The 13,173-nt window shown below is 45.5% G+C and overlaps 1 protein-coding gene across 2 annotated transcripts in view; it reads left to right on the top strand.

Moving 5' to 3' along the window:
- Nucleotides 1-13,173, top strand: part of PLEKHA2 (pleckstrin homology domain containing A2) — a 97,068-nt gene that overhangs the window by 65,014 nt on the left and 18,881 nt on the right. For both annotated transcript variants that reach the window (XM_083713706.1, XM_083713705.1), the window contains exons 7-10: nucleotides 1,058-1,198; nucleotides 2,612-2,680; nucleotides 4,391-4,461; nucleotides 7,012-7,075. In XM_083713706.1, the coding sequence (XP_083569832.1) occupies nucleotides 1,058-1,198; nucleotides 2,612-2,680; nucleotides 4,391-4,461; nucleotides 7,012-7,075 (345 nt within the window). The remainder of the gene's footprint in view (nucleotides 1-1,057; nucleotides 1,199-2,611; nucleotides 2,681-4,390; nucleotides 4,462-7,011; nucleotides 7,076-13,173) is intronic.

The raw sequence follows: 13,173 nt of genomic DNA, 5'->3' as shown, positions 1-13,173 counted from the left end.
CGGTGTAGTAGTTTCGCTGGTGTATATCACTGTCCTTTTTTCCTCTCCCCTTTCCGCCTATTGCCAGATTCACTCTCAAAGGTTTCTAATGGCGGCAGGGGCTTCTCTTCCGGTTTGGAATCCCTTGCGTTTATCGCACAGAACAAAGAACAAAGAAGCGTCTTTTCTCCTCCTTTCCCCTTCCATTTCGCCGAGGACGCCTCCCTCCAGATATTTTTCCTTGGCCTCTCTCCTTCCCCCCTTCTGTAACAGTACACCACAATTTTTTTTTTCCTTTTGTCCTGAGGGGACGGCTGAGAGGAGATATCTTATCCACCAAGGCAACTCACTTTCACTTTCCTCTCACACTGGCGTCGCGCTGCGTCTGGGTTGATTTTCGGTTTTCAGCTAAACTCCGTTCACTCCTCTTTGTTGCTCCGAGACTTCCTTGTTGTTGCTTGGTCTTTTGACCACCAAATTGGAATGTTTTCTTTCGTTTCGGAGTTCTTAGTTTGAGAACGGACCGCTTTCTCCGCAGGCTCAGGGCTTCGCTAATTGGAGGTAGGTAATGGCGTCCCTCGACCTGCAAGATCTCTCCGCCGCTCTCTTCACCTCTTAGAGGTTACCTGGTGGCCGGGTCGATCTTTCTCCTGGTCGTGCCGGGAACCAGACCTTCTGAACACCCTCCAGAAGTATTTTTGGGGGTCTCCGCGCCCTGGAGTTGCCCCCACCCTCCAAAATAGCTCAGGTTCTCCCCTCCCGGTAAGAACCTTGCTTGCGCTGAGATCGCGGTGCGCCGGAAGTCGGGAGCTCTCATTTATAATAGGTAAGGAGTAAGGCACCTATTAACCTCCTGCCCCCACAAACCACGGTCCCAATCCTGACCAAGGCCCCTATGCCTGCAGTTTACTAATGACAAATTGCATACAAGTGTTGTATATAGTTTGACTCTTGGGGTCTTGTGTGGCAGTTGTGGGACTTTGGCAAAACAGATGACCAGTGTTCCTTTCCTGTCCAGCCTCAGTGGCAGCCTGATTCTTGGTGTGTGTGTTTTCTCCCTGCTCCCCTTCTCTTCTAGAATGGAGGGGATGGCTCCGAAAGCGGCGAGCCAGCAGTGCATCCTCTTCTGAAACGGTCCCAGAGTTACATCCCCAGTACCAAAACGCCACCTGGGCCACCCGTCCTCAAGAGCGGATACTGTGTCAAGCAGGGGAATGTGGTAGGTCTCTGCCCTGGCCGGCCTTGGTGATGAAGTGGTGCTGGGTTTTAAAACCTGGTGCTTCCGTTGTGGGTGATGAAATCGTCCAGTGAGGCTTGCGGCGGCGGGGGGACTGAACATGAAGGTGGTTGTGGTGACTCCTGGAGAGAATTCCAGGTAGCCCCACAGCATTTTGCTGCCTGAGATGGAGTAGCAAACAGTGTCAGGTCTCTAGGGATGGGGAAGAAATCCGTTTTGGTTCACATCTGAAGCTGAGCCCACTTAATTTGCACTATCTGAAATACTGCATAACAAAACACAGTGTTTCTTTTGAAATTTTGAAATTCTCTGAGTTTTGCAATGACACTCTCTAGCCAGGCAGTATGCACAAAAATACATATACTCAGGTAAAGTGTGCAGAGAAATGCACATACGTTAGTGGGGGGAAATGTGAAAGTGTATATTTGGCAAAGTTAAATAAAAACAGTGTATATTAGGAGAGATTTGCACTAAAATGCTGATAAATCTTTATGAGGACTTTTAAAAATACATTTTACAAACTCATGAGGAAATGTGGAGAACTGAACTGAAGACTGAGAGAAAGTGAAACTGAGAAATTCACCTATCTGTAGCCCCCACCTCACCCCCTCAAGTTATAGTCATGGTACCTAAGTTATCTTGGCACCTGAGACAGCACATTTCATAAGCACCTCCCCTCCTCATCTGGCAGTAAAAATACATCAATAGTAAATTTAAAATAGCTACCAGTTTTCTGTCATTTCAAGACAAAAACATTCCACCTGGGACAGCTGCCACATCCTGTCTAATGGTAGGGCCGGACCTGTGAGAGACCCTTTTGAGTGGATACGCTGGCCTCCAATTCCCATCAGCCCCAGCCAGGACAGCCAGCCATCAGGAATGCTCAGAGTTGTAGTCCAACAACATCTGCAGGGATTCCCCCAGTCCCGATAGGGGTCTGGTTCCCATGCTGTCCTCTGCTTGTCCCCAACACTGACCATTCAGAGCCTCTGTACACAAGGGCTCTACTTCGTTATTATGCCTGTGGGTGAGGAATCCCATCCCGAAACTATCCATTCTTGAAACAAAAAAATTCCTTCTTTCAGATGAAGAAGTGTGCATGCACACGAAAGCTCATACCAAGAACTAACTTAGTTGGTCTTTAAGGTGCTACTTGGAATGAATTTTTTTTGTTTTGACTATGGCAGACCAACACGGCTACCTATCTGTAACTATCCATTCTTGTACGTTGTTTTGAAAAGCTATCTAACCTGGTGGCAGCAAATCACACAGGTTAAGTCTGTATGGTGCAGAGAGCAAGATCACAGGCTCTTGTGATGTGGAGTGTTTGGGACAGCTGTGGAAGACTTTGATAGACTATATCAGCATCCAAAAGGGGTTGTTTCTGTCTTTTAGAGGAAGAGCTGGAAACGGCGGTATTTCACCCTGGATGACTTTTCCATCAGTTACTTCAAGTGTGAGCAGGTAAGCCGAGGGCACCAACCTTTTTGGACCAGTGGGCACATTTTGCATTTTGAGAGAGTGCTTCTGGTGCCAGTCACAAAATGGCTGTGATGGGGCAGGTGCAGCACACAAATGGGCTGCCACAAGGAACATGGCACAGCGCAAAACTAGAGAAACAGCCACCCTTGGCATCCTGCCCTTCCTCCTAAAGACAGCAACAGGGAACGTTCTGGTTGGCTACTCCACATTCACCTTCATTTTTCAGAAATTGCTTAAAACGTAACTGCACATTTTGCTCTGTAACTTTCTTTCTAGAAGGGCTAGAGCAGGGGTGGTCAACCTTTTTATACCTACCACCCACTAATGCATCTTTCTTGATGGTAAAATTTCCTTACTGCCCACCAGTGCTCGATGGAAGAAGGATTCAGCTTGTGCCATAGAACCCCCTACCACCCACCTAGAATCCTGAAATGCCCACTAGTGAGCGGTAGGAACCAGGTTGACAACCTCTGGGATAGAGACTTGATTTTTAAGTTTATTTTTTTAAAAAAGCTTAGAGTCAGAGTGCATCATTGAAAAGCTTTGCAGGCATTGTGTTCCGGCTGCTGCAGGAGCCAGAGTGGTGACCCCTGAGGGAAGCCAGGCTGCTGTGCCTTTTGAGAATTGCCATTTGCTCTTGGCTGCTCTCGTGACTGGTGCAAGGGGCCCCAGTTCCTTCAGGACAAATGCCTGTTTTCCATTAAGCAAAAAAGGGAGGCTGATGTGAATCTGCTATGTCTGTAGTGGGAAATTGCCGGCCACAACTCCTGTGCATGGTGGCATCAGGTGCAGGTGTAGTAAAGCTGCAACTGGGCTGAAAGTGGGTTTGTGCTGCCCGTCATCAGACCAGAGGTGCCTGCAAAGCTCTGCACACAGTTTGTTTAGAAATGGCGCGGGCCAGAGCAGTTCCCATGATGACACTGTGACCTCAGGGGCTGGGCCCCCCTGTCCACCAAGGAGGGTGGGTGGGAGAGAGAAGGGTCTGGTCAGCAAGCTGGATCTCATTCTCCACCCATGCTGTGTGACTGCTGTGAGGGAGTCAGGTTTGGACAATTGAAGGTTAAGGTGACTAAAAGGGAAGTTGCTTTATGGTCATAAGTACCAAAGAGGAATGCTGCTGTTTCAGGCTAAAGGTACATCCAGTTAAGATCCTTTTCTCACTATGGGCAGCCAGATGCAAGCAGGCAGGACATAAGCACAGCCATGCTTTACAAACTGTGCTCCCAGTAACTATTCCTGGGGGTTGCATGCAGCCACGTCATGACTAGCCACCATGGAGAAGCCTTACACTCGGTAAATGTTTCGAACCTCCTTTTCAAGACATCCGGTTGGGCAACTATCACTACATCTTGTGGTAGTGAATTCCTTCGTTCAACTCAGTGCTGTGCAAATGAGTTTTTCCTTTTGTCTATCCTGAATCTTCCAATGCTTGGCTTCTAGCCCAAGGTCTGGAAAAGCTTCTGTTGCCTCTTTGTACAGCTTTGTACAGTTCTATCAAGTATACACAAGCCCCATTACTTAACTTTTTTTACTACTAAAATGCTCAAAAGTTGTAACCTTGTTACTCTTGCCACCAGCTCCCCAGAAGTTCATCTGCCAACTCAATGGCTCCATTAACTGCTCTTGCCTAGATTTTCTGCTCTCATTGCTGACAGTTCAACTACCTGGCATCTGTTTTGCTTGTCTCCTCAGGACAAAGAGCCGTTGCGATCAATCCTCCTGAAGGATGTGCTGAAGACTCATGAATGTCTAGTGAAATCCGGGTATGGCTTTTGTTTCCAGCTGGATTTTATATTTGGCATTGGCACTTGGAACCAACTTCTGCAGGTTCTGTCTGTGAGGACCAGTGAGACCCAAAGTTTTGGGGGCCCCAGCACCTTACTGGAGAGATAGAGATAGCGGCAGCCCCAATTACTTGGCAATTGCACAGGGATGAAAAGTGGTATATACCCTGTAAATATGGGACTTTAAAAAGAAAAGATCGCTGCTAAGATTGCTAGGAAGAGCTCTGTCACCCCTTTGCAGTTCCTCTCTTGCCCGACACAAATGGAACTTCAGCTTGTCTAGTCAGGTGCCTCATCATGGAATAGTTAAGGAAAAGGCTTAAAATGTGGGGAGTGATTTGATTCAGAGGGGAATAGAAGTTTAAACCCTCTCTCACAGACCATGGACCTAAACCAAGTCTCTCTCATTACGTCTTCTTCTTCAAATTTGTATACAGTTCACAAAATAAAATTACAATATAAAAACATAAGATACATAATAAAAATAAGAACAAAAAACAAACCAATAACCCCCCCAATACATTTAAATGTTATTTTTGACTGGTGCCTAAAGATGTATAAGAGCATTCCACAAATGGGAGCCACGGCAGAAAAGGCCTGTTCTTGTGTTGCCGCCCTCCAGACCTCTTCTGGAGGAGGCACATGATGAAGAGGCTCAGAAGATGATCTCAGGGTCTGGGTAGGTCATGCTGGGAAGGGAAACTTGGAATTTCTGCAGGCAAAGCAGCTGTTCTCTCACTGGTGGTTGCAGGTTTATTTTGTGTTCCAGAAGATAACTTAATAGTGTGGGAGAACTGTTGTTTTTTGCTGGCATGTGTGTATTCCTATTACATGGTGTGTCGCGCAGCGGTAAATTAATCAACACAGAATCTTCTTCATAAACCGAATAAAACTTTTACTTAAGAAAATAAACTTGTTCAGAAACAGCATAGATAAAGAGCATACACAGAGTGCTCATAGCAGCTATCTGACTCTTCACAGAGCCACAGTCATAGTCACTGATTAAACGGAGTCCTGGAGCCACTCTGTCTGCAACAAGACACACAGGCCCAGGCACTACACTGGGCCTGCCTGCAAACAGGATGCAAATCTATAGAGAGAATGAGTCATCCTGTAGATCATAGAATCATAGAGTCGGAAGAGACCACAAGGGCCATCGAGTCCAACCACCTGCCAAGCAGGAAACACCATCAGAGCACTCCTGACATATGGTTGTCAAGCCTCTGCTTAAAGACCTCCAAAGAAGGAGACTCCACCACACTCCTTGGCAGCAAATTCCACTGTCGAACAGCTCTTACTGTCAGGAAGTTCTTCCTAATGTTTAGGTGGAATCTTCTTTCTTGTAGTTTGGATCCAATGCTCCGTGTCCGCTTCTCTGGAGCAGCAGAAAACAACCTTTCTCCCTCCTCTATGTGACATCCTTTTATATATTTGAACATGGCTATCATATCACCCCTTAACCTCCTCTTCTCCAGGCTAAACATGCCCAGCTCCCTTAGCTGTTCCTCATAAGGCATCATTTCCAGGCCTTTGACCATTTTGGTTGCCCTCCTCTGGACACGTTCCAGTTTGTCAGTGTCCTTCTTGAACTGTGGTGCCCAGAACTGGACACAGTACTCCAGGTGAGGTCTGACCAGAGCAGAATACAGTGGCACTATTACTTCCCTTGATCTAGATGCTATACTCCTATTGATGCAGCCCAGAATTGCATTGGCTTTTTTAGCTGCCGCGTCACACTGTTGGCTCATGTCAAGTTTGTGGTCAACCAAGACTCCTAGATCCTTTTCACATGTACTGCTCTCAAGCCAGGTGTCACCCATCTTGTATTTGTGCCTCTCAATTTTTTTGCCCAAGTGCAATACTTTACATTTCTCCCTTTTAAAATTAATCTTGTTTGTTTTGGCCCAGTTCTCTAATCTGTCAAGGTCGTTTTGAAGTGTGATCCTGTCCTCTGGGGTGTTAGCCACCCCTCCCAGTTTGGTGTCATCTGCAAATTTGATCAGGATGCCCTTGAGTCCAACATCCAAGTTGTTGATAAAGATGTTGAATAAGACTGGGCCCAAGACAGAACCCTGTGGCACTAGTCACTCTTCTCCAGGATGAAGAGGAACCATTGATGAGCACCCTTTGGGTTCGGTCAGTCAGCCAGTTACAAATCCACTGAGTGGTAGCATAGTCAAGACCGCATTTTACCAGCTTCTTTACAAGAATATCATGGGGCACCTTGTCAAATGCCTTGCTGAAATCAAGGTAGGCTACATCCACTGCGTTCCCTTCATCTACCAGAGTTGTAATGAGTCATAATGATTCAGCAGTTTGCTGTTAACAGTTAGCAGTTAATGAATGATTGTGTAGGCCTTGTAGTCCTTGCCTTACTGCTCCTGCTCTTAAGAACCTTTGTCTCATGACATGGTGCATTAGCCATTTAATGTCTTGCCAAAGGAATACTGCAACACTTTTGTAAAATAACTCACTTAAAGAAGAAAAGTGTGGTCTCAACAGGTTGGCTTTTCCTTCTGTGTTTTCTAGTGATCTTCTAATGCGGGACAATCTCTTTGAAATCACAACGAGCTACAGGACCTTCTATATCCAGGTAAAATACCCTCCTTACTGACCAGTGGAGACTTGGCAGATAGGGCAGTTTTGGGGAAGCATCCTAGGGGTTTCTTGGAGAGAAAATCCGTTAGGAAGTCTGGCATCAGGGACCCTTTAAGACTCCTTTGCCTTCTTCCAGGTCAGACGGCTGCATTGACTGGGCCTGATGGGAGTTGCAGTCCAAAACCATCTGCAGGGCACCAGGTTGGAGAATGCTGGCATAAAGCTGGGATGGGGGAAGATGGCCAGGAGCTCTGGAATCTCCTCAGCTTTCTCTGACTTCCTCTTCAGGGAGACTTAAGAATTACCGTATTTTTCACTCCATAAGATGCACCTTACCATAAGGCGCACCTAGTTTTTAGAGGGGAAAATCAAGAAAAAATATTATTTCCCCAGCCCCAAAGAGCAGCGGACAGGCTGCGCGCAACTTGTCCGCTTCTCCCAGAGCTTCTCGGGGCTGCCGGGGGAAGCCCGGGTTTTGGCCCCAGCCCCAAAAAGCAAAGCCAGCAGGATCCCGCTCACTGTCCTGGCTTCCTCTGGCTTCCGGGAGAGGCTGTGCGTGGCTATGGCAGAAGCCAAGACAGCGAGCGAAACCATCCCGCTGGCTGGCTTATTTCTGTCCTGGCTGCTTTAGCCGCGTGCAGCCTCTCCCGGCCGGCTAAAGCAGCACCCTTTAAGGAGCGTGCAGCTGCTGGGGGCTTTTCTCCTCGGGGAAAAGCCCCCAGAAGCGGCGTGCTCTTTAAAGGGTGCGCGGCTCCTGCGGGCTTTTCTATGAGGAGGGAGAAGGGACTGACTGGCCACGTCAGTCCCTTCTCCCTCCTGGGGAAAAGCCCGCAAGAGCCATGCGGAGCTTGTGTGCGGCTCTTGGGGGCTTTTCCTGCCTGCCTCCCCCCTGCATTCGTACCATAAGACGCACACACATTTTCCCTTACTTTTTAGGAGGGAAAAGGTGCGTCTTATGGAGCGAAAAATACGGTACCAGCAGCCCAAAGAGCCTGGCTGACATGTGGCCGACTGCTGTTCATGCACCGGCAGATGGGAAAGGGGAAGCACGACCAAGTCTAGGGTTTTTTATCCTTGGTCTCTCCCTGTCTATAACAACCAATAATTCATGTTTTAACTTAATGTGGTGGACTCGGGTGGCGCTGTGGGTTAAAGCCTCAGCGCCTAGGGCTTGCCGATCGAAAGGTCGGCAGTTCGAATCCCCGCAGCGGGGTGCGCTCCCGTTGCTCGGTCCCAGCGCCTGCCAACCTAGCAGTTCGAAAGCACCCTCGGGTGCAAGTAGATAAATAGGGACCGCTTTCTAGCGGGAAGGTAAACGGCGTTTCCGTGTGCAGCTCTGGCTCGCCAGAGCAGCGATGTCACGCTGGCCACGTGACCCGGAAGTGTCTCCGGACAGCGCTGGCCCCTGGCCTCTTGAGTGAGATGGGCGCACAACCCCAGAGTCTGGCAAGACTGGCCCGTACGGGCAGGGGTACCTTTACCTTTACCTTTAACTTAATGTGGTAGCCTATAATGTAAATCTGCAGCTATAGAGGCTCCTGTGACAACTTTATCCTTGAAGTTGCGGCACAATGGAATTGATCTTTTAATTATTATTAATAAACACAGCATGAAGGATAAACCTTGACGGCTTTGCTGTTAAAGGCATAATACTTATTTTCTGTCAGAAATACTGTTTCAGGTTTAAACAAGAACTCTTACCTCCACAACAGAACTGCTTCTATTAAGTCTATTTCTTCCTAGAATGGCTATCTGCTTTTACTCTGCCTGTAAAACATCTCTAGCCCTCTTCGCTCCACATGAGGAAATTAAACCAGTTAATTCTGCCCCACACACCCTTAGCTACTTCCCTGGACCAGGCCCTGCCAGTTAGAATGCCAGCTTCTCTCTTTACCCTGATAACTCTCTCCTGATAGGCCGTTTCTCCTCCCTGCTGTGATTGGCGAAGAGCCTCCAGGAGGATGACCCAATGGTCTGTCCATCACACCAGGGTCTACCTGCACCCCAGAACATCCCCCAGAATATCTCTGTGCTGCATTTGATGAGTCATAGTCCTCAGAAGACTCCTCTGTGTAGAGATGGGGGGGGGGAGAGAAATTCGATTCAGTTAATGTTTAAAAGTAAACCTAGCAAATTTACATTTTTCTAAAACAGTATGAGAACTGAAACACAGGCATTCTTCAAAATTTACACTTCTTCAAATTTTGCATTGCAGTTCTCCAGCCAAGTAGCATGTAGGAAAATGCATATAATACAGAAGTGTGCATAAAGCAGTGGCGGACTTTAGGCTCTCAAATTTCAGCAGCACCCTGTTCAGTGCTAAAATTTAGTGCCCCCTCCCACCTCTTGCACTCTGTTCTAGAGCATTGTTGTCTTGTCCCTGCAATGTAGCACCCAGTACTGTACTGGTCACGCTCCCCTAAAACTGCCTCTGCGTAAAGATACATGTATTGGGGGAAATAACATACAAAAAATAACATACATATTTGGAAAGTCTGTGTTACGAATATATACGATAGATTAGATAGATGATAGATAGATAGATAGATAGATTAGATAGATATAGATAGATAGATAGATAGATAGATAGATAGATAGATAGATGATTGATAGATAGATGATAGATGGATGGATAGATAGATAGATAGATAGATAGATAGATAGATAGATAGATATAGATAGATGATAGATAGATGATTGATAGATAGATGATAGAGAGAGAGAGAGAGAGAGAGAGAGAGAGAGAGAGAGAGAGAGATAGATAGATAGATAGATGATAGATAGATAGATAGATAGATAGATAGATAGATAGATAGATAGATAGATAATGATGATAGATAGATGATAGATAGATATAGATAGATAGATAGATAGATAGATAGATAGATAGATAGATGATAGATAGATTGATAGATGATAGATAGATAGATGATAGAGAGAGAGAGAGAGAGAGAGAGATAGATAGATGATAGATAGATAGATGATAGATAGATAGATGATAGATAGATAGATAGATAGATGATAGATAGATAGATAGATAGATAGATAGATAGATAGATAGATAGATGATAGATAGATAGATAGATAGATGATAGATAGATAGATAGATAGATAGATAGATGATAGATAGATAGATGATATAGATAGATATTGATAGATAGATAGATAGATGATAGATAGATGATAGATAGATATAGATAGATAGATAGATGATAGATAGATAGATGATAGATAGATTGATAGATGATAGATAGATAGATAGATAGATAGATAGAGATAGATAGATAGATAGATAGATAGATAGATAGATAGATAGATGATAGATAGATAGATGATAGATAGATTGATAGATGATAGATAGATGATAGATAGATAGATAGATAGATAGATAGATAGATGATAGATAGATAGATAGATAGATAGATAGATAGATGATAGAGATAGATAGATGATAGATAGATATAGATAGATAGATAGATGATAGATAGATAGATAGATAGATAGATGATAGATGGATAGATAGATAGATGATAGATAGATTAGATAGATAGATGATAGATAGATAGATAGATAGATAGATAGATAGATAGATGATAGATAGATAGATAGATAGATAGATAGATAGATAGATAGATAGATATAGATTAGATAGATATAGGTATAGATAGATGATTGATAGATAGATAGATATAGGTATAGATAGATGATTGATAGATAGATAGATAGATAGATATAGATAGATAGATATAGATAGATGATAGATGATAGATAGATAGATATCGATAGATATTGATAGATGATAGATAGATAGATATAGATAGATATAGATAGAGATGATAGATAGATAGATAGAGAGAGACAGGGACGCGGGTGGCGCTGTGGGTAAAACCTCAGCGCCTAGGACTTGCCGATCGCATGGTCGGCGGTTCGAATCCCTGTGGCAGGGTGAGCTCCCGTCGTTTGGTCCCAGCTCCTGCCCACCTAGCAGTTCAAAAGCATGTCAAGGGGCAAGTAGATAAATAGTTACCGCTCCGGCGGGAAGGTAAACGCCGTTTCCGTGCACTGCTCTGGTGCCAGTTCGCCAGAGCAGCTTTGTCACGCTGGCCACGTGACCCGGAGGTGTCTGCGGACAGCGCTTGCTCCCGGCCTCTAGAGTGAGATGAGCGCACAACCCTAGAGTCTGTCAAGACTGGCCCGTACGGGCAGGGGTACCTTTACCTTTACCTTAGATAGACTGACTCAATGAAATTCCATACATAAATGTGTATATTAGAATAAATTTGCACTAAAATGCTGATGAATTTTTATGACTGGTTAAAAAATACCACAAACCAGTGTGGAAATGAGAAACTTGAGAGAAGCCAAAACTGGCAATTCCATCCATGCCTACTATCTAACCAGAATATTTCTATAGTGATAAATTACATCAGTGTGTAAAGGTAAAGGGACCCCTGACCATTAGGTCCAGTTTTGACCGACTTGGGTTGCAGCGCTCATCTCGCTTTATTGGCCGAGGGAGCTGGTGTACAGCTTCCGGGTCATGTGGCCAGCATGACTAAGCCGCTTCTGGTGAACCAGAGCAGCGCACAGAAACGCCATTTACCTTCCCGCCGGAGCGGTGCCTATTTATCTACTTGCACTTGGACGCGCTTTCAAACTGCTAGGTTGGCAGGAGAAGGGACCGAGCAACGGGAGCTCACCCTGTTACGGGGATTTGAACCACCGACCTTCTGATCGGCAAGTCCTAGGTTCTGTGGTTTAACCCACAGTGCCACCCATGTCCCTACATCAGTGTATACTGGTCCTCAAGTGATCAGCACACATTATGCAATTTCAGAATTGGTTCCCAGTTGGGAAGACTGTGTTTGTTTTTAAGTTTATTTTTCTCTACAGTAAATTTAGCCCTTGACAGTTAACTCTGGTCTTGCCCTGCCAAACAGGATGCTTTGCTGACAACCTTTCAAGCAGAAAGGGTTGAGTGAGCTGAGACTTTATACACAGTTCCTTTTTGGCCTCTGGGGCCCTCCATACCAAGGGCAGCCTGCTTTTGCAGCTATTTCACTTCTCCATTCCATCATATTTATAGTGAAAGTTATTTGTGCAGGTGCAAAAGAGAACCATAAAGATGGGGATTGTTCACATGTACAGTGTGTGGTAGAGCTGGTCTAGGTCTTCTTTGAAGAAGACTTCTCCATTTATGTTTCCTGTGTTATGCACCGTTGGGGAGGAAGCTTCCTAAATATGTAATCCACCTGAAAGCTACTTTGTGCAATCTCCACGGACGTGAATTGGAGAACTGTACATTGGAGAACTGCACAGGTCAGCCATTTCTAGTAAAGATAGGGAACAACTGGCCCTCCCACCATCTCTGCCCTTTGGCCACAATGCCTAAGGCTTATGAGATTCGTGGTCCAATGACACCCAGAGGGCAACAGCTTCCCTGTTTCCTGGCTTAGAGCCTTCAGCAACAAGGAAAGTGGACAGAGTTGGGGTTTTGCACAGGGTGCTCAAGAGTCCAGCATATACCTCAAGCTGTGCAGTGCACTATTCCTTGCTATTCATGGGCAAGCTGCTCCCTGTATGTGCACCTGTGGAGTTGTGCTAAGAAAGTCAGACTAGCCAAGGAGACCTGGGCTCAAAGCCCCACTCAACCAAGAGGCTCATGGGATGATGTTGGATGGGCTGATGCTCTCTTTCAGCCTAACTTGTCTCACAGGTTTGTGAGGATAAAATAGCGGAGAATCCTGTATGCTGCCCTACGAACATAGGAAGAGCTCAAAGCCAATGCTCATTTGGCATCCTGTTTCCTAAAGTAGCTTATGGGAAGGAAGCCCACCAGCAGCCCTCTTCCACTTGTGTTCTCCAGTGGCTGGTATTCATTGGCATGTTGTGGCATATGGCCATCACAACTCAAAGCAATTTGTAACTTTATCCTCTGTGAATTTGATTTCCTTTTAAGGTTGATTGGCCATCACCAGATCTTGGGGCATAATCCCATACCTGCCACCACCAATATAATGAACATCATTTAGTATTAGTATTAAGATATTTTAGAAATTTTGGGGGGAGGGCAGGAGTGAAGATTTTAGCACC

Source organism: Podarcis gaigeae (genome assembly GCF_964106915.1).
Source record: "Podarcis gaigeae genome assembly, chromosome: 15".
Lineage (NCBI taxonomy): Eukaryota > Metazoa > Chordata > Lepidosauria > Squamata > Lacertidae > Podarcis > Podarcis gaigeae.
This window is presented reverse-complemented; position numbering and strand designations above follow the sequence as displayed.